The sequence below is a fragment of the Pelophylax lessonae genome, assembly GCF_965119305.1.
Source record: "Pelophylax lessonae genome assembly, chromosome: 1".
In the NCBI taxonomy this organism is placed as follows: domain Eukaryota; kingdom Metazoa; phylum Chordata; class Amphibia; order Anura; family Ranidae; genus Pelophylax; species Pelophylax lessonae.
Window position 1 is genome coordinate 672,453,585 of NC_138768.1, and position 26,544 is coordinate 672,480,128.

A 26,544-nucleotide genomic window follows, 5' to 3' on the forward strand; every position below is an offset into this window, starting at 1 on the left:
ATTTTTTTCTAAAAGGATTTTTGGACAGCTTTTTTTCTCCAGTGTTCCTGTGAGATCTTCAAGCAAGAAAGCTGAACTGGGCGACGGGCTGGATGTTGAGATCCGGTGGTCACCCCAGTTCAGCCTACGAGCGCGTGCAGGCCATAGCTCCGCGCTGAGTCGGCCGCGACAAAGTCCCATTAAAGGACTGAACCCGCGAGTTAAACGTCTCGCTGAAACGCCAAAGACCATGAGTCACGGCGTCTGTATCGGTCGACAGCCCTCCCGCCCCGGTGGAGAGGGGTACTGTCAGGAGTTGGTGCCCGCCTGGTTCCGGTATGGTGAGTAGTATGTTCCCCCTGTTTTCCCTGACGGGTTTTGTGGTGAACGCGGGCCCCTCTCTGTATGGTAAGAAAGAGTTTCTTTCTATCCTATAACATGTCACAAATCCTCCTACTTTGAGTGTGATTTTATGTGTGCAAAAAGCCAGGAGGCTTGGTTTGGGAGCTAACAATCTATTGTATACATGTTTTAAAGATGTAATCTGTGGCATTCTGGGAATCTTATGGGTTAAGTATAAGCTACCTACCAGTCAGAAGCCATGGACATGTAGACTGCCTTCCAAGTCAGATCTCCAGCTAATAGCAGGCCTCCCGAACGGCCATGCGGTCCGCCAGGGCCGGTACCGCCAGACACGCCATATCCCCATGCAGAGAGAGTGTTGTGTGCCTGCAGCACACCGCTAGTCAGCACAGGCCGCCGCCATTTTTTTTGCTGGATCGCACGAGCCGCCATTTTGGCGTAGCCTCGTGTCTCCAGCATGGGGGCGGCCATGTTTTAGGTGATTCTACACCTCGTGGAGCTTGGGGGAGGCGCCGGAAGGCGTACAGAGGGGCGGAGCCGCCTCCTTTCTTCCTGGGCAGCCAGCCAAAAGACTTCCTGTTTGTCTAAGACAGCGCTGTAAGCTGTTGCAGTTCAACTCTGAACATCAAGTGGTGAGCCTGGGGGTCTATCTCTCTCTCTCTCGATCGATAGGGATCCCTAGCAGGTAACACTAAGGGGTTTTTTGTGGCGCTGAGGGTCAAAAAAAAAAAAAAAAAAAAAAAGTTTTTCTTTACTTTGAATTATATCATCCAGGAAGTAACTGGAGTTATTATGGACCCTGTCACACAGATTCCCCCACCTGTTTCCCTCGAGGGGGCCTCGGGACCCGCCGGTGTACAGAGTATAGAGTCATTTACAGCAATTTTGGAGTCTATGGTGGCTCGGGTGGAGGCGGCCTGTCAGGGACGGGGGTCAAGGAAGCGACCCCCGCCTACCCCTATACTATCTGATACCTCTGACTCTGATTCAGAGATGGTCACTGCAGTTGCAGGTTCCTCTGCAAGGGCTGCTATCCCAGGTAAAGCCCCCTCAGACAGTGAGGAGGACGCTTCTTCTCCTGCTATAATTCAGGAAGAAGCATTGGTGGACGCACTAGTTGTGGCAGTGCAAGAAACCTTAAAACTTGAGGCTTTACCGGCAGAGGCAACTGAAACAGAGAGGCCTTTTGGGACTAATAAGCCCATCAAGACGGCGAAGGCTTTTCCTGTACCTAAATGTTTTGGAAATCAGATTAAAGGAGAATGGGAACATTCTAAACGTACCTTTACTATTTCCAAGCGTATTGCTAGACGCTATCCGTTTGAGGAATCCATCATTAAGAAATGGACGGTACCACCAGTCGTGGATCCGCCTATTTCCAGGCTGAATAAAGCCACGGTTATTCCAGTGGAGGACACTTCGTCCTTTAAGGATCCGGTGGATCGAAAGATAGAAGCGGAGTCCCGCACTATCTTTTCTCTGATAGGGTCAGCATTTAGACCAGTAATTGTTATTGGTCTAGTTTCCCAGACACTTACAGAATGGGCGAAGATGGTACGCCAAGATCTTAGGGGAAAAGATATTCCCCAGGAGACATCTGATTTGATAGAACAGATCATACAAGGGCTACGGTTTATCTGTGACGCAGCCTTGGACACTACTCCCTTGTTAGGGCATGCATCTAAGTTAGCAGTGATCCTCAGACGTGTGCTGTGGTTAAAATGCTGGTCAGCTGACCTAGGTTCCAAAAAGACTTTGACCAATCTCCCTTTCCAGGGGAATCGTCTATTTGGAGCCAACCTAGATGAAATCATTAAGGATGCCACCGGGGGCAAGAGTACTTTTTTGCCACAGGCTGCAAAAGCTAAGGAACCTCGCAACAAGCGAGGACCTTTCTTTACCGCCCATAAAGGACGCCCGGCTGGTACTTCCGGGAAAGGCAAGACTCCTCCAGGAGGGTTCAAGAAGGGCTGGTCGGACAAGCAGAGGACCAACCCAGCCAAACCCGAAGTAAAGGAGTACACAGCCTGAAGGTGCGCCCCCACCCAATTTCAGGGTGGGGGGACGTTTTCACCGGTATTCAGGACATTAGATCGAGCATCAACCACTACTACCGGTGCGATTCTTCCCTTCCAACATTTAAGTACAGGAAGCGGTAGTTACCGTTCCCTGTATAGATCTTTTCCTTTACCTTTTCCTAAGATTAGTCCCGATACCTCACAGGAATCGGATCTGATTGACCAGATAGGCCAAGTAGCCTCTAGTCGGGTGACTTCGGTCCCTGAGGTTCAACCAGAAAAGATCACCTTGCCTGATAACTATCAGGTATCTGATAAATGTGTGGGAACAGAAAACGACCAGACTTTCTCGGATGGTCGGGGCCAGATACCTCTAGGGACGCCTGGTTCAGATCCAATCAGCGCCAGTGGTCCTAGAAATTCTAGGCTGGCCTCTTCAAGCCGGCCTGGCCGACTTGGACAGGTTAGTCGCAGACGTTCCGTGGGAACTTCGTCTCAGGGAGTGTCTGTAGTCTCAAGGACCTATTTACCTTCGTGCTTTACAGTCGCTGGTTTTAATGGCCTGGCCATTGAGACCCAAGTACTGAAGGACAGAGGTTTGTCTACTTCTGTCATTCCTACCCTTATTAAAGCAAGGAAAGCGACTTCCAGCAAAGTCTATTATCACACATGGAAGACTTATATTGCGTGGTGCGAATCTTTAGGATTTCCTCCACGTACCTATTCGGTGTCTCGAATATTGGCCTTTTTGCAACAAGGGGTTGAGCAGAAGCTAGCCTTGAGCACCATCAAGGGTCAAGTTTCAGCATTAGCAATCTTCTTTCAGAAACCTTTAGCTACCAAATCCTTGGTGCGGAATTTCATCCAGGGAGTGCGGCACCTGGCTCCTCCAGTCCGCGCGCCCTTACCGCCCTGGGATCTTAATTTGGTTTTGTCGGTTCTACAGAAACCTCCCTTTGAAAACATCAGGGAGATTCCCTTGCTTACTTTATCCCAGAAGGTGGTCTTCTTGGTGGCTATTACTTCTGCTCGCAGGGTGTCAGAACTGGCTGCATTATCATGCCAGTCCCCATACCTAGTGATTCATAGGGATAAGGTAGTACTTCATCCTAAGCCATCTTTTCTTCCTAAGGTGGTTTCAGATTTTCATCTGAATGAAGATATTGTACTACCTTCCTTGTGTCCTCAGCCCAAGCATCATCGGGAACATGCGTTGCATTCCTTAGATGTGGTTCGGGCAATCAGAGTATACCTGAAAGCTACGGAATCATTCCGTAAGACGGATTCACTTTTTGTGATCACGGATGGCCCCAGAAAGGGTTTGCCTGCATCTGCCGCGACCATTGCCAAATGGATTAGACAAACGGTGGTACAGGCTTATTCTATTAAGGGTCAGAGTCCTCCGTTCCCTGTTAGGGCGCACTCCACTCGAGCGCTCAGTACTTCCTGGGCCTTTCGCCATCAGGCGTCAGTGGTCCAGGTATGTAAGGCGGCCACTTGGTCGTCGGTACATACCTTTACTAAATTCTATAAAATTGATGTGACGGCATCGGCGGATGCCTCATTTGGCCGCAAGGTTTTGCAGGCCGCAATTTGAGGAGACCGGTGGTCTACCTCGAGGGTTTTTTTCTGTTTGAAAAATTTTTTTGTTGAGTCTCATCATTAAGGATGAGCATTGTGAACCTCTAATTGGCACCGGTTGGGCCTTCTAGATTGGGATTTGATTTCCATTTTCCCACCCCTCAGTTGTGATACTGCTCTGGGACGTCCCGAAGGTGGTGTATCACCGAGGACTACGTCTGTCGATGAGCGCTAGAGAAAAATGGATTTTTGTAAAATCTTACCGTAAAATCCTTTTCTCTTAGCTCATCGACAGACGTAGTCCCCGCCCCTCTGTTTTGGAGTTGGGTTGGGTTAAATTCTCTAAGCACTGCTTTTTCACATAACTGATTTGCTGAGGCAGAGAGAGAGAGGATATACCCTCTGGGACTGCCCCTAGGGTGTGGCCAGAGCTTTTTAATTTCCTGTCTAGTCCTGCTCCTGCGGAGGTAACATAACCCGAAGGTGGTGTATCACCGAGGACTACGTCTGTCGATGAGCTAAGAGAAAAGGATTTTACGGTAAGATTTTACAAAAATCCATTTTTAACATTAGTCCATTTTTATAATCCAGCAGAAAGCTTGCTGATCGACAGTGAGCAGCTCGTTTTTCACTGAGCTATGAGAACCGTGCGATCAGCAGTGTTCGATCGCTCGGTTCTCAGTGTTAGAGGCGCTGGGGGACAGATGCAGCGTTGGAGTGATGCTGCATCCACCGAGGTAAGTATAATTCTTAAAAAAAAAAAAAAATGGAAAAAAAATAAATCTCTTGTAAAGTGTTACTAAACCCACAACAGTAAGATTAGTCAGCAAAGCATGTTTTTTTTTAAGGGTTTAATCCTGCGCGTTGTGTAAAAAAGCTTTATGATCCTGTCTTCTCATATCCTCCCCTTCTTTCACAGCCCACAATCCATCTGCTGATAGTACAGAGCCTTGGGGGAACTCTGCACATGCTCTGTTTGGTGTGTATTGCTAAAGAGTTTTTATTTTTGGAGGGTGCATGTGATCGGCACAGGGCCAATCAGCACTGTCCAGACAGAGGGTCAGGTGCCATGCAGCCTCATAGAATAGTCAGAGGAGAATGAAAACTCCTCCTACAAGCTTTAACCAGTTCTTAGCTGGACACTGATAGAAGTCATAAGACTGTTATATCCTGCTGATGAGAAGATATTTAGCAGCTTATATGTACTAAAACTGTTGAATTTCCATGTTCTGTGTACTGTAGGAGACCAGATATAGTGAATGGAGGGTCCTGGGTTTAGTAATACTTTAAATGAGAATCTGGAATGGACACGGACATCAATACAAACACTAAAAACACTACTGCTGTTAGAGGTGCACTCATTTACAGAACATGAATAAGTGCAACGCTTTCTAACGGATCACTAAACAGACCAGTAAAACCCTGGCAGAGGGTTCTAAATTTTCCTGCTCTATGCATATTGGGGGTGAAAAAAAAAAAAAGCTTTGGCTGGGCATACACTTTAAGATGGTTTTTGATTGGTTGCAAATGCAAACCGCATGTAGTGTTTTGCTACATGCACCACCATGTCCAGAATCAAACCCAGAACCCCAATTCTGCAAAGCAGCAATTGTTACCGCTGAGCCACCTGTGGGCATTCATGGGATATTGCTGTAATTATTGTTTCTAGTAATTCTAATAAATTACTTTATCTGTGGCTGTAAAGCATTCGACAATACCCTTTAATATGTTTTCTATGTATTCCAGGAAGCCCAGAGAAAAGACCCAGCTCTGTTGACTTTCTCAGAGAAGCTGCCACATGTTAATGAAGCAGCCAGGTAATAAGAGAAAACTGAATTTAATAAATTGTATTAAGTCAGAAAGTCCTTGCAGGGCCCAGCATGGCTAGGGGGCCATCTTGGGAACCCTTATTGATGTAGAGAACCTAAGTACACCGCACTGGGATATCTGACGTGTCTATTTGTGCCATATAAAGGAGAACAGGCCAAATGTCAGTCCCAGGGAAATTCTGTGTGTGATATTTCTATGCACTGAATACATCCTGTGAGCTACTCTCACATGGTCTGTGCATGGCAACATAGCCCTGGAGGAAATGAGATTTCTATTGTTTGTACATATGGTAGAGCAAAATACCAGTCTCCTGTTTACCATGTGTGGTGACAGGCGTCAGCTGGAATAAAATCAGTGTGTAGTCCTTGTGTGCTAAAACGTGCACAAGAGACAGTTCTTCCCAGGCACACGGGGACAGGCTGATTGTGCCCGTGACTTTGACACCTAAGAAGACCTAGGTTTGTTTCATGTGATTGTCTTGTTTATACTGTACACAAGACCTTGCTGAAGACTAAACTCTGAGCAGGCATAGCTTCCTTAAACAGTTCTCACATTCATTTAATATTAGGTTGTATGAGCAGATGTGTATACATGTATTAAACCCCATTGAGGGGCTATGTTTGTGCAGTTTGGACCCTTCTGTATTTTAGGAAATGTAACCTTGAAAATACTAAGCACCGTTTTATTTTTTATATATCATGTATTTTAAAGGTGGCTATGTACAATTTAGACAACGATCATTGCTCATGTGGTTTCCATATGTTTTTCCCTTTTTCTAAATTTGAAAAGTGACCTATAAGCCCAGTAAGTAACATGCATATTTTTCAGCACTCACCACAATGAAGAACACTTGTTACCACCCCTGGGGAACACATTTTCCATTAGTCTTTTGAGCATTCTATGGCTACCAAATACAGAAATTTGTTTATTAAAAAGTGCTTGTAGGCATCGGATGGCTCTGGTGTAGAATATTACATTTTACTTTTTGTCCATGTGCTAGGCAGGTATTTTATTACATGTTGAAGACATGGACTTAAAAAAATATGTACGTGGTTTGTCTTGCTTTTGAATAGCTAGCTTTCATTAGTCTTTCATTCGACTTGTGAGGAAGTGAATTGTGTTTAGCTGCATTTTGTGTTTTGTAAAGCTTACAACTTCACCTCTACGTTACACTTTAAATGAATTCTCAAGGTATAAGTACAGGTCTTGGATGCATACAAATAGCCAAGGACTGGACAGTGTCTAGCTGAGGATTTTAAATGAATCCTTGCATATATGTAGACAACTCTTGCATATATACAGGGATTCTTGGTTTGCATAATTTGCATTAAATCTTCAAGCTGGCCAACTGTTTCAAAGTGATCTCTCTGCCCATTCCATAGGCTACAGTGCCATATGCTTATTTACTCTTAGTTTCTTTAGCCTAGCCTTTCTACTGTACATTGTTCATCTCCCTGCAGCAGCCCCAGCCTGTTCCAAATGTTGCACATGTGCCTGGTTCATCTATAGAGAATAATGGTTTTATTGTGTGCATATGCTCAGCTAGAGATAAATACTGCCATTGTTCTCTGTGTTCATCTCTACCTGGGTACATCCATCAGATGGGAATACCCACCTGACAATTCTGTGCCTGGCCCTATGCTGCACTGGCACAGAGCTGGCTGCAACAACGGAAAAGTTCGGTTGTATGCATCTTAAGTAGACTTGCATTAGTAGTAGTGCTTAAATCAAAGGTATCACTGAGTTTTTTAATTTTTTTTATGAATTGTTTCAATTTTTTATTTTTGCAACCTAATATGTATTCACTAGCCTCATAGTTATTTTGTTGCTTTTTTTTTTTCTCAATGAAAAAGGAGAGTCATTGTCTAGTTTTGATTTCTCTGCGTAGAGTTTTTCCTGTAGGATAAAGAGCAGAATTTAACCTTCTGGTGTCAGGCACTTGGCTTTCCCACATTGCTTGCTGGGGGCTGCTTTTACTTGTAACTATGACAGACAAAGCAGGGTCAAAAGGCTGATTCTTGCACAAAAGCCCAGCTTGTACGCTGGCAGTGAGCAAACCAGAGTCCTTCGAATAGTGAGGGAGTGTACGATGACATGGTGAAAAGCATCAATCCCATTTCTCCCACACATCTGTTCTGTATGTATACAAGCATCCACATTGTCTAGGCCGTGGCCACTGGTGACATCCCCCCCCCTTTCTTGATCATGGTTTGATATTAAGAATCTATTTCATACAGAACCCATTTATATCTATTACTATTTGCTAGAGCCAGATGTGCCGAGTGGAATCTGGTGTCCCTTGTCTGCAATAACATAACATCATTATAACAGGAAGCAGACCTGTTCCATTATTTCACTAGTTATTAGTAATGGAAATATGTCAAGCAATTAGTGTCCTTACTGCATTGGTCCATTAAGTTTGACTGCAAAAAACAGGTGATGGGTCAGCAGACGGATAATGCAATAAATTATTTGGAAAGTTTTTGTTAAAAAGCGAAAACATCACTGCTCTTCAAATTGTGCAAACACAGAAATGATTGGGTATCTGATGACGTTAGGCTTTTGTTCCAATTAATCTCTGCTGTCTGTAAGGTTTGTCATTTGAACGTTTTGCATTGTTGGGGAAAAGCTTTGTGAGGTTACTTGCTTCCACCCAACTTTATCTTACTATTGCTTTGACAAGGAGGCAAGGCTGTGTTTGAGATTTAGGTGTTTGGTGATGTAATCAAATATTACAAATTTAGTCTGAGGTACCGTGCTTTCAATTGTTATATCATTTTTGTATATATAATTAAAATAATTTTATATAAAAATGTTTTTATATTTTTTTTTTTTTAAGGTTATCTACAGAAAGTATAGAAACAGAATTTCATTCACTCTCTACAAAAACAAAAACTATTAAGGACCAAATCAAAAAGGACCCTGAACTGGTGCAACAAATGGAAGAATTTCTGCAGGTAATGAATTGCGTACACTTTAATGGCTGGTCGCTGTCACATTCAATTGCAATTGAAAGTGTAATGTTTAAGGCAGGCATGTCCAACCTGCAGCCCAGAACCACAGGCAATGCGGCCCACTGCCCCCTGACTATCATTATTGCTGGGGAGGAAGGAAGTCGAGTCGGGGGCACGGCCACAGCGGCTTCCAACTAACTGTAGGCAGAGGCTGCCTTGGAGCCTCTGTCAATGATAGACAGCACATTGGTGACGTCTATCATAGGAGCCGGTCCAGGAGGTAGGACTTCATATGACAGCGGTCACCGGGTAAGCGGGAGATCCCTGCTCTGTGTAATCCAGCGGCTCTCCTCTCTCTTCATTGCAGACTGCATTGGATGGGCACGCACTGGTGAGGCAACATTGGATGGGCACTGATCAGGCTGCATTGGATGGGCACGCACTGGTGAGGCTACATTGGATGGGCACTGATCAGGCTGCATTGGATGGGCATGCACTTGTGAGGCTGCATTGGATGGGCACTGATCAGGCTGCATTGGCTGGGCACGCACTGGTGAAGCTGCATTGGATGGGCATGCGGGTAGGGCGCGGCGGCGAGTTATTACTTGTATACCTTAACCGTAGTATATTATTTATATGCGGCCCAAGAAAATTTCTCTATACTCAATGTGGTCCAGAGAAGCCAAAAGGTTGGACACCCATGGTTTAAGGCAATATTAAACTCAAAGCAAACATGTATTATATTGCAGCTTACCAATTCTTAGATGTGATGGCTGCATTAGTTTTTCTTTTTTTAGGCTTTCTTTCTTCTATTTTCATCTGGTGATCCAGCCACTAAGTCTGTGTTTTTTTTTTTTTTTTTTTTTTTTGTTCAAAAGAACAAGCTCTCTTGCAGTTACAAGGATTGGCAAATCCTCTAACACTGGCAGGGATGCTTACAATGATCATATTTATTTGCTTATGTAAAACCTTTATCCCAAAATTTTAAAAAAAAAACTGTCTGCTTTGACTGCTTATAAAGTATTAGCTGAAGTTTAGCTTTGAATTTAAATTTGGTAGTACATCTATTATCGCCATCCCCCCTCCCCAATTCCCCCTCAGACTGACAATGCAAACAGGGGGGGGATAAGCCTACAAAAAGAAAACCAACTCATCTGTTTAGTAAACTTCAATATATTACACTTTTGGCTTTGGGTTTAATACAGGCAGTCCTCGAGTTACAAACATCCGACCTGCATATACAAATGGAGGGAGACCTCAGGAAGTGAGAGGAAATCTACCCATCGGAAGGGAAATTCACTCCTGTATAAGTTTATCATGGGGAAAAAAAGGTGTCTTCACTAAAGCTTTATTGCCAATCCTTGTTTCCACAACAACCCCAAATTTTCAAAATCTAACTGTCATAGGGACAGAAAGTGAGGTGGAATCTTCTGTAACTGGGCCCAGACAGCAAAACAAATGTTACAGGGGCGTTGACCCTTCCTTATGCTAGCCAAAAAACAGAATACATTTATATTTTTGGCTAGGTTCCAACTTGAATACAAATTCAGCTTAAGAACAATTCTACAGAATCTATCTTGTTTGTAACCCAGGGACTGCCTGTTCTGCTTTAAGAAGTTTAATAATTCTTCCAAATGGCTTGCTCCATTCAAACGAGTGTAAGAAACACGCACCAGCATTTATATCTACAATCCTAACTCCTTAAACACCTTAAAGAGGAGTTCCGCCCCCCAGGAAAAAAATTAAAACTCAGCAGCTACAAATACTGTAGCTACTGACTTTTAAATATTAGAACTTACCTGTCCAGGATTCCTGCAATGTCGGCACCAAAGCCGATTTTAGTATGAGTAAGGGAACTCGGCAGTGAAGCCTTTCTAATGCGCTTTTTAATTTGCCCGGCGACGGAGGAAGGAGGAGAGGGGCGGAACTTCGGAGGTCTCCTGGAAGTGGGTAAGGGTACTTGTCGTCATAAACGGGTCCCTATTCCCCCCCCCCCCGAAAGGTGCCAAATGTGGCGCGGGGGGGGGGGGGGGAGCATATTAAAGCATTCCACTCTTAGGTGGAACTTTAAGCAACCTTTTTCCACATTTTCAACACAGAGGAATCCTTGAGATAACTTTCCAGGTTTGGAGAACCCCTATTAAAAATTACTATATCTACAACTCAAGATACATTAGTATGATGATCAACGGGAAGAATCCTTCTTATACTTGTCATCATTGGGAAGAATTACCCCCTTACATATAGCTAAATAGATCAATAGTGTCCTTTTTAGATTTTAAGTTCTCACAATCTAAAAGGGCAGAAATTGCTCATTGCTCAAAGAACTGCTAGCAACCTGGAGGAACCCTAGAGCACTGGTTGAGAAACCCTGCCTATGTATATCCACAACTTTTTTTTCTCTTAACCACTTGCCGACTGCCTAACGCCGATCTACGTCGGCAGTCAGCCCCTCACAGGCAAAGTGACGTAGGGCTACGTCACTAGCTTGTGAGGGTGTAGGGAGGGAGCGCGCGCTCCCGCGTGGTCACGGACCCCCCCCCCCCCGCGCGTGTGACCAGCGGACCCGATGTCCGCCGGTCACTCGGCGATCGGCGGGGGAGAGGGAGAATGTCAGGCAGCTTGTGTAAACAAGCTGCCTGTCATTCTCCTCGCTGTAAAGACACTGATAAAACGGATCTAGTATGTAGATCCGTTGATCAGTGTCCTTACAGCTCAAGCCACAGCCAATCACAGTAGAAAGCACGCCCCTAGGGATACACACAGCCCCTCCCTTCCAAATAAAGTTAACCCCTTCACAACCAGTGTATTTTTACAGTAACAGTGCATATGTATAGCACTGATTACTGTAGAAATGTCACTGGTAACCCCAAAAGTGTCACAAATGTCAGTCAAGGGTCCGATCTGTCCGCCCCAATGTCGCAGTACCGCAAAAAAAATCGCAGATCGCCGCCATTACGCATTAAAAAAAAAACAACAAAAATGACAAAAATCTTTCCCTTTGTTAGTAAACGCGATAACTTTTGCACAAACCAATCAAAATACGCTTTTTGCGATTTTTTTTTTTTTTTTTTACCAAACATATGTAGCATAAAACAAATTGGCCGAAAATTTTAAAAAATTTTGATTTTTACTTTTTTTTTGGGGGAATTTCATATAAAAAATGTGAAAAATATTGTTATTTTTGCAAAATTGACGCTCTTTTTTTGTTTATAGCTCGTGATCAAAAAATCGCACAGGTGATCAAATACCACCAAAAGAAAGCTCTGTTTGTGGGAAAAAAAGGACGTCAAATTAGTTTAGGTACAGCGTCGCACGACCGCGCAATTGTCCGTTAAAGTCACGCAGTGCCGAATCGCAAAATACCCCCTGGTCAGGAAGGGGGTAAAATCTTCCGGGGCTTAAGTGGTTAAGCATTGAATAGAGGAGTGAAGGGTTAAAACTTCCATAATGTCATCCTTCTGTCTTCGTCGTGCAGGAGGGATTTTCTTCCACTTGCACTCTTGGAGACGCAACTGGGAAGTGAGAGGTAATCTCCCCAAAGTCAGGGGAGTTCCCCCTTCACAGTTGTCACCAGAACATTTTTCCCCATTGGAATATTTTCCATCTCCTAGCCTAGCTTTCATGACGACACTAAATGTTATCATTTCCACTACATCCAAACCCATACAGGCTACTCGAATGCTGTTTTTACAAGTGGGCATCACTTGCAGCAGCTTGTTAAAAGCGAACAATCTTTTTAAAGCAACATTAGTAGTGTCATTTTTAAAAGTAGGCTTTTACACCTCACTAGTAGTGTGCTTGGGTGGTATTAATATGTCATTCTATTGCAGGTTGCAGTGAAGGAGCTGAAAGAACTGGAGACACAGAGAGCGGAGTTACAGAAAGAGGGTCACACCCTTATTGATTTCTTCTGTGAAGACAAAGAACAGATGAAACTTGATGAATGTTTTCAGATATTCCGGGATTTCTGTGACAAGTTCAACAAAGCAGTAAAAGTAAGACAACTTACCTTATCAAAATTTAAATTGACGGGTGTACCATCTTTTATTCTCCAGAGTGGAGCTTAAGTAGGGTGAAAGTTGACACAGATCTTTTGTGTTTACTTGGGAGATAGATAGATAGATAGATAGATAGATAGATAGATAGATAGATAGATAGATAGATAGATAGATAGATAGATAGATAGATAGATAGATAGATAGATAGATAGATAGATAGATAGATAGATAGATAGATAGATAGATAGATAGATAGATAGATAGATAGATAGATAGATAGATAGATAGATAGATAGATAGATAGATAGATATATTTATATATCTCACACGCGCGCATCTCATAAAAGTCGCAATATCTTCAAAACATTGCTTTATTTTAGTAATTCAATTCAAAAAGTGAAGCTCATATGTTTTATATATATATATATATATATATATATATATATATATATGCATTACACAGAGTGATATACCGTATTTTCCGGTGTATAAGACGACTGGGCGTATTAGACGACCCCCCCTAATTTTCATCTACCGGTAATACTTATACGCCGAGTATAATATCTCAAAGGTAACCTAAGTATAAGTATTACCGGTAGATGAAAATTAGGGGGGGTCGTCTAATACGCCCAGTCGTCTTATACGCCGAGTATAATATCTCAAAGGTAACCTAAGTATAAGACGACCCCCAATTTTTGGGGGATTTTTTTGAGGTTCAAAAGTAGTCTTATACGCCAGAAAATACAGTATTTCAAGCATTTCTTTATTTTAATATTGATGATTGTGGCTTACAGCCAGTGAAAACCCAAAATTCTGTATCTCAGAAAATGTGGATATTACATCAGACCAATAGAAAAAAAAAAAAGTATTTTTAATACTGAAATGTTGGCTTGCTGAAAAGTATGTCTATGTACAGTATAGTATGCACTCAATACTTGGTCGGGGGCTCATTTTGCATGAATTACTGCATCGCATGGAGTCGATCAGCCTGAAGCCCAGGTTGCTTTGATAACGGCCTTCAGCTCATCTGCATTGTTGGGTCTGGTGTCTCATCTTGCTCTCGACAATACCCCACCGATTCTCTATGGGGTTTAGGTCAGGCGAGTTTGCTGGCCAATCAAGCACAGTGATACCATGATGATTAACCAGGTATTGGTAATTTTGGCAGTGTGGGCAGGTGCAAAGTCCTGCTGGAAAATTAAATCCGCATCTCCATAAAGCTGGTCAGCAGAAGGAAGCATGAAGTGCTCTAGAATTTCCTGGTAGAGTGCTGTGCTGAATTTTCCCCAGAGTCTGGAGGAAGAGTGGAGAGGCACAGAATCCAAGTTGCATGAGGTCCAGTGTGAAGTTTCCACAGTCATTGATGGTTTGCGTAGGCCTGTCATCTGCTGGTGGTGGTCCACTGTGTTTTTATTAGGTCCAGCCCTCTGCCAGGAAATTCTAGAGCACTTAACGCTTATCTCCATAATGCTGGTCAGCAGTGGGGAAAGGGGAGGGGAGACACTGAAAAATTGGGATTTTGAGTGTGCTCAAAAATTAAAAACTAAATATTATGACTAAAAACAATGAGTTTTTATTTGTTACAAATAAGGATTAAAATAACGAACATGTGTTCCCCATAAAACTACTTTATATTCTAAAATGTCACCGTACAATACAATTTTCTGGATATTGATGATCCCATAGGGTGCGGATCGATGTGTTTGGCCCACAGTGCAAGCTTTTTTTGGATCCGATATTTCAATATATATATATATATATATATATATATATATATATATATATATATATATATATACACCTTATAATAAGTAAACATTATAGAGAGAATATCCATTTCCACTATGTGCAAAATAAACAAATATTACATATACTGTTGTATACAATTACTATTGACATTATTAATATACCAAAGTTAAGGGAAATAAAAAGAAACCGGGAAGAGAAAAAAAAACAAATGAAAAAATAAAATAAAAATGTGGGGGACCACCCTTAGTCAGCATATTGGGGGGACAGCAGGCCAAATGGAAAGGGAGGGATCATGTGAGGCTTACCTTTCTAATAAAACATATTTCCAAAGGAATGAAAATGGAGGGCGGGTCCTGAAATGTACCCGCCCTCCATATATGGGGCCATGGCAAGACAGCGGCTAAAACCTGAAAATAGAAAAAAATGAATTACTTACATGCAATTGGACAATTCTTTGTAAACCGGCCAGTTGGCATGAGTCTCTGTCTCTCTCTCTGTCTCTCTCTCTGTCTCTCGAAACCACAATATACAACCACAAATTCGCTGCTATTTAATTTAAAAAAACATGCGAGTATATGTGACTGAATGTACAAAAATAGAATATACCAAGAGAAAAAATATATAAAAGAAGGGTAAATATCTGTGTATAAAAAATATATAGAGCAGCATTTTTCAACCAGGGTGCCCAGGCATCCTGGTGTGCCTTGAGGTTCCTTCTGGGGTGCCTTGGCAAAATGCCTAAAAATTGCCCATAATTTGTATATGAGCCAGCGTTTGAATGAAGTCTGCCCTTTTAGTTACACTAAGTCAAAGGTTTGCATCATCAGTTGATAAGGAGGATGTCAGTCGCCTGCATAGCATCCTTGTTTGAGCCTCCTCTGCCCCTCTCCATTAGCGATGGCATCACATTAGCTGAGTGATGAAGAAAAACTGAGGGAGAACAGAAACATTGGCATACTAGTCAGTACCATTTTGCAAAAGTATATTTGCTTTGAAAGAAGTAATTGGCTCTAATGTTGGGTGTCCTACTTGGACTTGTGGATGTTGCTGCATTATGTAAAACGATTAGAAAAGCTTTTACATTTTAGAATGGGGCGCCTCTAGACTGTCCATAATTTTTAAAGGGTGCCTCGAGATTGTCCAAAGTTTTTAAAGGGTGCTTTGACGGAAAAAAGTTTGGGAAACACTGATATAGAGCCAACACCAACCATCTATATAAACAATCAAATAATCAAAATAAGACTTACCCAAAATAAGAAAATACACACCATAAACAAGGGGTAAATGAAATCTAGGAAACAGCCCCAAACAGGAGCATCCAGAATCAAACCTATAAGCTAGAGATCCCCCTCTATAATGATATGCACCTTAATAGAAGGTAGGGTTGAACCTAGAAGTGAACAGTTCTATTATAAAAGTAGAGGAAAATAAGTTGTATTCTTGAGAGTAACTTAATTTACTAACCAAATTCCAAGGGTACAAAGAGTATCCCCTGTCCTAGGTCCAGTGGGAACATGCGCTGGAAATAAACTGTTCTCCCAGATATTTTGTAATGTTTCTTTATGTAAATTTATATATTTTTTGTTTCTTGTGGCAGGATTTGGTTACCCAATTTCTTGGGTAATTTCTTTATATGTATTTTAGCTGGAGATTCTATTGGAATCCATCAGTTTTGCATTTTAATATAATTGGCCAACATTAATTAGCTGTTGGATTTTTGTGTGAGGGTCTCAGGGTTGGGATTTTCTTGAATGAACGGTTGACCAGTCACAGAGTTTTGGTGCTAGTTCCTTCAGCTGCTATGGCCATTGTATATGCTCGTGATTTTATTGTGTAGGGTATTGCCAATGTTCCAATAAATATAATCTTTATAAACCCTGCATAGTTGCATATGTATTCTAATCTATTTTGTTTGTTTTCTATTTCACTTAGGAGAATAAGGAGAGAGAATTACAAGACATTCGCCAGAAGCAGAGACTGAAGGAAGTAGAGCTAAAACGTCAGTCTTGGGTCTGCGTAGAGGCTGGAGGTTTTGGAAGGAGTAGCAGTGAAAATGATGTGGAGCTACTGACAAAGAAGGGACTGGAGGAGTTTTTACTTCAACGGCCCCAAAGTCCACTGAGTAGGACCTCTAGCACAAGGCGTTCTCGGCACTCATTGGGTGTAACAGCAGACAGAGAACTTCTGATGTACTTGGAAGCCCCTCAGGACGATCAGTTAAACAAATGTAATAGTCTTCCCAGAACTCACACTCGACAGTCAAGACCAACAATTGCATGGATAAATTCAAAAGACAAAAATGAAGAGGACAATATGCACTTAAGTAAAAATGAAGCGATTCAAAGTTCCTCACCTTTGCCTAAAGTTCACATTAGTAGTTTTGGAGATGACCACACTGCCATAGCAAATAAACAAAACAATCAGAACAATATAGATCGCAACAACAACCATTCACAAAACTGCCAAGACAATGGAGATGCTTCAGTCAAAAAGGCCCCTTTAAGCCCATTAGCAGTCACTGTTCAGGAACGTGAACTGGTTAAAAAGTTACACAAATTTGAACTTCATGGATCTGTGCATGAAAATACAGAAGATATTTGCATTACAGATTTTGAGACTTTTGAAGAATTAAGTATTCATTCCCTTAGCCTTGCAGACAAACTTCTTACGTCATGCAAAAGTACCAACAATGCAACCTTGAGTATATATGATGAGGACATCAGTATGACTGAAGGACATTCAAACAGTACGAGCACTCCTGTGTCGCAAAATACATGTACTTCTGAAAAAGAGCATGAACCAATTTTCTATGTTGAAGATACTACTGAAGACTCCTTATCTTTGGATCATTCTGAAGCACAAAGTGCAAAAAGTAAAAAGGGAGACACATTTGCAATGCAAAGTAAAAGTGAAATAGTAAACATATCTCCTGATCAGCACAAAAATGTGGACCGTAGCACTGGAGATGCTGGCAGTACTAAGGAAAATACAAAAAAAAGTAAAGATCCCAAAAGACCTAATAATTCTGTGAAAGAGAGTTCCTCAAGCTTCTTAAAATCAAATACAGCTCGTTCAAATACTGCTACAACAAAACCTGTGCGCATGTTGAATGCGTCTGAGCATGAGACAATGCGGAAGGTTGTCCCCATTTCTAAGACTCCCAAGTCGGGAAGTATAAAACGTACAGAACTCAGAAGCTCATTGCGAGATGAAGGGAAATCTGATGAACTAAAACAGACTTTTCGACACTCCCTAAGAGCCAAAAATGATAATGTACCAAGGAGCTCCCCAATAACCAGTCCATCTGCTGAAGAACCTAAGCTACAAAGAGGTTCAAGTTTTATAGCTAACAGTTCACGTTTTCAAAGGGACCAAATCCAGCGCAAAAGTTCTGTAAAAAAACCAGCAGCAAAACCAGTTAGGAATATTGCTAAACCAAAGCCTGATGAAACCAAGATATGCAGGACATCTCCAAAAGAATCTATATCCACTGAAACCAGCAAACCACAACCAACCACACCTATACCCAGCCCCAAAACCTTGCCCTCTACACCAAACTTTGCTAGAAACACTGTTGCTTCATCCTCAAGACGTACAAAACCAGAACAGCCATCTCCAACCCAAGGAAAGACTTCAACAATAACTAGATCATCATCAATACGTCAGTCTAAAGGGAAATCTGAACCGTTAACTAGGGATGCAAACACAAGGGAAAATGGAAGAGTGACTACATTTAATAGGACCGGTAGTATGCGAACATCTGGGAAAGGCATGGATGCTGTTAGAAATGGCACACCTGAGACAATTCAAAAAGAGAAGGGCATTGTTGAAAAGTCATCTGTGAAACTTAAAGATACAGGCAAAGCTACCCTTGGTAAAATACTTAAACCTCTGCTAAAGTAGATGATTAATTTAGTTTAAAGTTCCCATTACTAACATGACAACCCCATCTGGGAGAGTTGGTAAAGACATTTTTCAGTTCCCCATTTTGACGAGCTGCGCACATTAGTCGTAGCAATTTTTATATTAAGAACAATATGGTAAATGTTGGTATAGCCAGGTACTCTTTGTGGCAAACAAATTATACAGCCTCATAAAGGAATTTGTGTTGGGTGTAATCTGATATTCGTGGAACGCCACTTGATGGATACTTTTTACAGGTTGCAGTAATTGGAAAGCACTACTTTCAAAGATGATTGCTCAGCTGTAAAACGGAACTCTGGTTAGTGTTTGACCTCCAAAGGTACAAATTATTCATGGACATTGTACGGTTGGCTGCTTAAAGCTAATAGTATACTTGATCATACTGCCACTGGCATGGATATTCTCCAAAGACTCTGCTGGGTGGAGTCTCTTGCTTTACTGGATGATAAAATGACTGGCACAACCTCTCAAGGAAGCACACAAGAGGATGAATCATTGACGACAATGTTGCATTCACATACAATGCTATCCAGTTACAAGTGTACAAAAGTGCCATGTATTTATTTTGCATTTGAAAGGTGTTACTGTACTATATTTAAATGCTAAATCTTATTTGAGAGCACTTCAACTATTCCTTGTTGTCCTTTGTGGTTGTTTTTTGTTTTATTAACATGAATCCTGCTGCTAGGCTTCTGTCCTGTAAGCTTTGATCGGAGGGAAAAAAAAACTCTGTTCTTTGTATTTCTCTTACTGTTGGCCAAACACAGTGGAGCTCACGTGTATGAATAATAATTTTTTCCTAGAATTCTGCAACTGCACTCAGTGTAAGCCAGCCCAGATATGTTTACACATGTCATAACTCCTTTTTTGTAGATGAAAGGTCTTTGTAGCAAGTGCTACTCTCGGAACTGTACAGAGTTTTTGTTTATCATTCGTGTACATCTTCTTATTATAAAAAATATTTACAAAGTTGGTAAAATGAATGTAAAAAGTCTGATTCTCAGCAACCTGTAAGGTTTAATGCCCATCGCCAGACAGTATTTTTTCTCTAACGTTCAAGGGTTAGACACTTGAATTTTTATTGCTTTATTTGTATGTCTGCTGGGAAGAGATTACGTTACTTTCCGTTCGAGTGACAGGGAGTCAGAGGGACAGGAAGTGAAGGGAAATCTCTCCACAAGGAAAGAACAACTCATCCATTTTTATAGTAGTAGTGAAAGGACAGAACCTCTGTGAGGTCTAATTTATTGTGTGTGCGCCTGACCCCATGACCTCTGTTCCATTTTTTGTGCTGTTAACATAGTGATATAAAGCCAAAGTAAATGTCTCCAGCGGTGTCAGACAGCAATAGAAACCAGGTTCTAACCCTTCCCTACCCCATTCAAAACGTTAATAGAAATAAAACAAAAAAGACAGTTTTGGCTAAAGTTTGTACTTTAATATATAATATATAAAATAGAAGTCTCAACAGATGGCTCAGACTGTTCCAAATTGGTTGCAAAGGGTTGCATACAATTTGCATATTGCTTTTTTAATTATTTATGGCATGGTAATTATGTAGCACAATGTGCGAATTGTCCAAAGGACCAAATCCTTACCTAGGTTGAGAAGATGTTTGAAGATCTCTTTAGTACCTGAAATTGCTTTTGGCCAGTCATAAATCTTCTTATAACCACTATGGGATTCTAGGACATTTATGGTGCTTTTGTAAGGGTGCTGATCCAGACTTCTGTATATGCTTTGCCTTACTTGACTTATACTTATGGTACACTTAAGCATTTGGAGTCTTATTCTTGCAAACTAGTAAAAAGTGGCCAATTAGAAAAAAAAAATATTCTAGCATCCTCCTAAAACTGGGCTGACGCCATTCGTGTTTTATAAAGTGACTCCATTGGAGTAGTAGATTTTTTTTCTTCTTAGAAAATACAAATATTTAACACTGCTTTATTTGAAGAGAAGGGTGACTGACCAACCTAGGAAACTCTTCTCCTCCGACTTACTTGTTGCCTTATGTCTGATTGCTGCTTTCTGACTATAGATATAATAACAAAATAGACATGTTTCTTCTACCAAAAAAGGTCAAAGACTCACTGGAAAACAAGATCATTACGTTGACATATAAAGCATTATTAATGCAGTCTACAGGGTCGCAAAAATCATGATTCAGGGAAAGTTTACTTTTTTTTTTTTATTGTTATAAATCCTAGACCTGTGCATCTACCTGGAATTTTGAAAAGATCTAGTCATCCCTTAGACCCACAGATGAGCAGATCTATCGTGGAGTATTAGGGGTTAAAAGCAATACCTGTGCTGTTGCAACTGCAGGAGCATTTGCCTATTCATAAAATCAACATATGGCAGACTTGTGTGGTAATAGATCTCCCCTTTCTTTGAAGAAAGGAGACTGATCCTTTATCTGTAATACAGAGTGTTAATGAGCACTTCCAACATTCACTCTGACAGACTGTTATAGTTCACAGTAAGATGGATGTGAGGTGCTAGAAACAGATTTTTTTTTAACCTGTAACAAGGAATCATGAGTAATGCCAAATAGCTTGACTACAAGAGGTCCCCCAAAAAACCGCTATCCCCTAAGTTGAGACGGCCACATGAAAATAAAAAAAGAGGGTTCCAAATGATTTTCTCAGAGTCAAAACTCATTTGTTGTCATCAGGACTTCCACAATGTAGAAAAAGGTATCTCCTGAACTCAAAGCAAATGCTCCTGAACATAGCTCAAGTCTTTCTCTAGTCCGATCTATCCAGGAGTTTTTGCTCCGAGTCCAGTAGATGTCATTTTGCCACATGGTCCAAGCCCTAATGAAAGGGAATTTTTGACCTGCAAAATGCATTGGCAGTATTTGCTTTCCTGTTGTCCTTTGTAATTAACAAAGTATTTTTGACTCTGTAGATGGTCACTTGGGATTTTTGTTACATCTTTTTTTCTGTTTTTACAGTTATTGTACACAGGTCTAAAAGATGAATGTATATTGGGACTACCTGCGGTCCCTTAAAGAAAACGTGTCAAGAGAAAAAATGGGGGGGCTGCCACTATCGACTTCTGAAAATACTAGCTGCAGGCCAGTCTCTGGTTTCAGTACTTTCCTAATCAATGTCCTGGAATAGACATGTGGTTCAGGATTTCAGACTTTTTGACTTGTCTGATCTGCATGCTTGTTCCAGGTCATTGTCTCAGAAAATACTGCAGTCTGACAAAGGCAAATAGAATTTTGATGAGGTTTTTAATGGCAACCCTGTTTTAAGTCCAGCTGAAGCATAGATGAGCTAGTGTCGAGTGTTAATGGAAGTGGCTTCTACGCAGTTCTGCTATGCATAGTCATAATGTTGCAGACCTCAGGCACTTTAAGCCATTTGAACTTAATGTGCAAATAGGCATATCATTGTCACAAATCTACTGGTTATGGTAGAATTGAGCAATTATCTTTGCTGAGGGATTCTGTGACTTCTACAGAGTCCAATGGCCAGTACATCTTGTAGGGAAAAATATATTGGCTAGGTTGGATTTTCCTGGCTAATTGCTTACCTCAAAATTATCAATGTTGGAGATTTCTTCCTACTGTTCCTCTTCTTACCCAACAGGACTAAATAGGCATCATTTGGGTCATCCATGAATGTGTGATCCAAGCATTCATGTTTCTTGGATGGAGCCTTATTGGTCCTTGATTAGTGAAAATGTAAAACCCTGCTACAAAGTATCTATAACCTCATCCATGTGATCTGGAGCCCTTTGGCTCAGAGCTGCAGATTTTCCATACAATACTTTTAAATATAGGCAGATCATTCTCATTGCTTGACTGAGACCATTTAGTGCTTTAGATATGTTGCCAAAGCAATGACTTGAGCATGCAATATGTAATGCTTAGCAAGTGTGATCAGAAAAATATCCTCTTGCGTAGTTTAAATGAGAAGGATGGTGAATACACTATGCTTATTTTTTTCTTTTTTTAATCCTCCAGTTAAAGTAAAACCTAGAGGTCAGAGTTTTTTCTTCCTGTCCTGGTCTCATTCATGAACTTTATATGAAAGCAGATACTCAGGGGCAGGATGTACAGCATTATTTGGTGTCTGACAGTTTGTCAGTGCTCTCATTTGTATGTACGTTCAACTACCAATTCTGACTATAAGTTTATTTAAATGTGTTTAATATTGTAAATTTGTATACTAGAAGGTACAATGTACATAGGCAGTATATATATATTATATATTTAAAGGACCTTTACATATTTCAGAATAGTTTGCTAATAAATCTTTCAACTGACAATTACAAGGTCTATTGTGTTTTATTTAAAACTGTGGTAGTTTGCTAAACGGCACAATTTAAGAAATTTAGTGTAATAATTTGTCAAATGACTGAGCTTTATTTGTGAAAGCTTTTGGAAGAAGAAACTTTCTTGATGCCACAGGAGAATCTGGTTGGAGCACAGGGGGCATTGGCTTCATGGGCCATCACTAATGCAGCCAAGGAACTTGAAAGATGTGTAAGGATGTGTCACAAGTTATGCCCTTTAGAAACCCTTTTCACTATGACCACTAATCTGTATGGCAGCACGGCACACTTTGGGGTTGATTTAGTAAAGGCAATTAGACTGTGCACATTGTGAGTGCAGTTGCTCCAGAGCTTAGTAAATGAAGGTTTGCTGACTTCCATCATCCAATTATGGACAAGCAAAAATGCAGTTTTTATTTTCCATGCATGTGATTGGGTATTCTTTGTAAAGTTAAGCATTACCTCATTTACGAAGCTTTGGAGCAACTGCACTTTCAGAGTCTATTTGCCTTTTAGTAAATCAACCCCTTTGTGTAGTAAGCTTTCCTTAGCCCCATGCAACTCTCCTACCAAAAAAAGGCCACTTGGTTTTATTTGGCCCCAAAAGGTCACCAGTGCTCCCCTGTTTGTTGCCCATAGCAGTCAATGAGATGTGCCCTAAAATGTAACCTGAATTTGTTAAAAAAATGAAAAGTTGTTAATTCTACAAACCTCTAGTAATTTTACAGTTTTGCAGCGAAAATCTAATTTGCTCTTTCGTTCATTGATGGACACAGCTCTCCAGTATTCTGAACCATTGGGATAAATTTCCCCCAACAGGAGTAGGACACTAGGCAGAAAAAAGAACTTGGCTATGCCTATGGGCAGTCCTACATGGTATACCCCCCCCCTCTCTGCTATAGGTCTTTAGTTTTTCTTTTTCTGCCTAGTCAGGAGTAAGGACCGAGTTTCCTACCGGGATCTTTGGTTTTGGTGATTTTTTTTTTTCCCCTTTTTAAAATGGCTTTTTTTCTCTGGGTTTTTTTCCTGCGAGATCGACAATAAACTGCCGGACTGGGCGACAGGCTGGATAATCTAGATCCAGGGGTCACCCCAGACTGGCCAATGAGCGCGCGCAGACCACAGCTCGCACTAGGTCAGCCGTGACATAACCCCACTGGACGGGTGCTGGCATTCGAGTTAAACGCCTTGCGAGGTCACATACGACCAAATCTTAGCCTGAGTCACAGCGTTCCTCCTGGCAAACAGCCCCCCATTTCCATGGGGAGGAGGTTCTGTCTGTAGCGGTGCCTGCCTAGTTCCTGGTGTGGTGAGTAGCTGTCCCCCCCCTCTCCCCCTGGAGGATTTTGGGGTGGACGCGTGCCCGTCCCTGGGCAGTCGGATCGGTGGGTTCCACTCCTTCCAATCAGACCCCCTGTATGATGGTCCCCGTGGGTCATCTGGCCCAACACCCTCCCCCTGGGGCAGTGTGGTGGCTTTGGATGTTTCTGGAGCTGGTGTATTGTGCTGGTGGTGGGGAGCGGCAACTGGGCTATCCGCTGGGGATGGACTCTGCCTGCTCTGCGGGTCTTGTGCCCGCTCCCCCTTTTCCTTGTGATTACCGCTTGGGCTACTGGGATTCCTTCTGGGAACTTCGTGGAGCCGCAATCGGTGGCCATTTTGTTGTAGCCTGTGTGTTTCAATGGCCGGCGGCCATTTTTCATTGGTCCGGCATGCTAATAGAACAGCGGAGATCTAGGCTGTGGGAACTCTCCTTTTCCCCTGGTGCTGGGTTCTTCTCTTTCCCTTTGGACGCTGCATGCAGAGTAAGTGCATCCTGGTGCATTCGATGCTACTCTGGTGGGGTAGTGAGTCTGGTGGGGTCCCTCCCTCTCTCTGCTGCAGGTTGTGGGGTGCTCTGTTTGCTAGCAACCTGGTGGTGCTACCAAAAGTAAAACATCCAAGAAGCAGGACCTCACTCAAGGCAAAATTGAAATCAATGGTATCCTTTATTCCTCATAGATAAATTCGTACAAACAGTGCATGACAGACATGTCTGTCATGCACTGTCTGTACGAATTTATCTATGAGGAATAAAGGATACCATTGATTTCAATTTTGCCTTGAGTGCGGTCCTACATCTTGCATGTTTTACTATTGCAGATAATGGATCTGACCTGCATCGGGCTCCTCACTACACCTTGAGCGGCTTTCCTCTGTTTGACTGGTGGTGCTACCAGGGTGGTGGCAGTGTCCCTTTGTAGTGCTAGATACTTTTTCTGGGGTTCCCCCTCTTTATTGATGGAGCCTCTGGAGCATGTTTCCCCACCTTACCCACTCTCAAAGTCCCTCGGGGTCCCAGCCATCCATTCATGCACTGACAGCAGTCCTGGAGCCTTTGTGTCCCGGGGTGGAGGTGGCTTTTGGGTTCGGGGGGCCTTATCTGTCTAATCGGACTCGTGGCTCACCCTGTAGGGTCTGTGGCCATGCTCCCTAAATTATCAGATAGTGAGGATGATTCCTCCACACCTGTGGCTGCGCATGAGAAGGCGCTGGTGGACGCACTGATTGTATTTATGTGTGAAACTTTAAAAATGGAGGATGAAGCTGCGGCGGAAGTGGCTGTCCCCATTGGCACTTACAAGCCATGTCACGTGGCAAAAGTGTTTCCTTATCCTTCCTATTTTTGTGGTTCCTAAACGTTTTGCAGTGAGGTACCCCCTTAAGGAGTCCCTCCTCAAGAAGTGGACCATTCCACCGGTGGTGGACCCCCCCGGTTTCCAGGTTGAATAAGTAAACCATGAATCCGGTTGGGGCTACCCTGGATGACATCATTAAGAATCTTAACGGGGGAAGAGCACCTTTCTTCCACAGGCTGGAAAGGGTAAAGAACCTTGTCGCAGGCGTGGTCCGTATTTCTCGGCTTACAAGAAGTTTTTTTTTCATCGACGGACACAGCACTCCATAAATCGTAACTACAGGGTTATATCCCCTTCTGCAGGAGTAGTACTATTCAGAACATGGGCCATCCTCAGTTGGTATATAACCCCCCTCTCTGCAATAGGTATTCAGTTTTATTCTGTCTAGTCAGGAGTAAAGACCTAGGCTCCCTGCTGGGATCTTTTGGTCCTAGCAAGGTTTGCTTTTTTTTTTTCTCCTTCCATACATCTTTTTCTACTGGGGGATCTACAATCAACTTCCGGGCTGGATGACAGGCTCTGTAATCTAGATCCAGTGGTTCCCCCCCCCCCTCCAGCCAGCGAGTGCGTGCAGACCGCAGCTATGCGCTAGGTCAGCCATGACATAGCCTCATGGACAGAGGCTGGCCGGCGAGTTGAATGGCTCGCAGGAACATATACGAGTGGGCGCTGGTCCAAGTCACAGTGCCCCCTTGGCCGACAGCTCCCCCACCTCAGTGGTGAGAAGTTCTGTCTGGAGCGTCACCCGCATCATGAAGGGGTAAGTACCGTCCCACCTCTCCCCCTTTTGTGCAGCTTGGGGTGGACTCTGGTACCATCCGGGGATGGTCGGGCCTGCTTGCGGGTTCCCTCACCCCATCCTAAAAATTCCTCAGTTGAGCTGTCCCCCCCCCGTGTATGTCCTGGAGTTTGGTGGGGGTCCCAGGGCAGAGGACACAGCGGAGACCCCTGGGTGTCTCCCCCTCCATCCCCCCACTGTACAGTCCTTGGGGTGGTGTGTGTCCTGCCCTGGCAGTATGGTGTGCAGTACTTTGGTCTGGTGGGGGTCCCAGTGCAGAGGGCACAGCAGAGAACCCTATGTGTATGTCCTGCCATGTGCAGTATGGAGAACAGTGCAGATGGGGGTCCCAGTGCAGAGGGCACAGGGAGGATCCTGACAGCCTGTTCTTAGGGTCCAGTG

At 42.6% G+C, this 26,544-nt stretch overlaps 1 protein-coding gene across 1 annotated transcript in view; it reads left to right on the plus strand.

Moving 5' to 3' along the window:
* The window catches only part of FHDC1 (FH2 domain containing 1), an 85,053-nt gene extending 65,734 nt beyond the window's left edge, over positions 1 to 19,319 (plus strand). Inside the window, exons 9-12 of the mRNA XM_082243156.1 lie at positions 5,688 to 5,758; positions 8,611 to 8,728; positions 12,559 to 12,723; positions 16,408 to 19,319. Coding sequence (XP_082099282.1) covers positions 5,688 to 5,758; positions 8,611 to 8,728; positions 12,559 to 12,723; positions 16,408 to 18,378 — 2,325 coding nt within the window. The 3' untranslated portion in view covers positions 18,379 to 19,319. The remainder of the gene's footprint in view (positions 1 to 5,687; positions 5,759 to 8,610; positions 8,729 to 12,558; positions 12,724 to 16,407) is intronic.
* Positions 19,320 to 26,544: the final 7,225 nt, after the last annotated feature.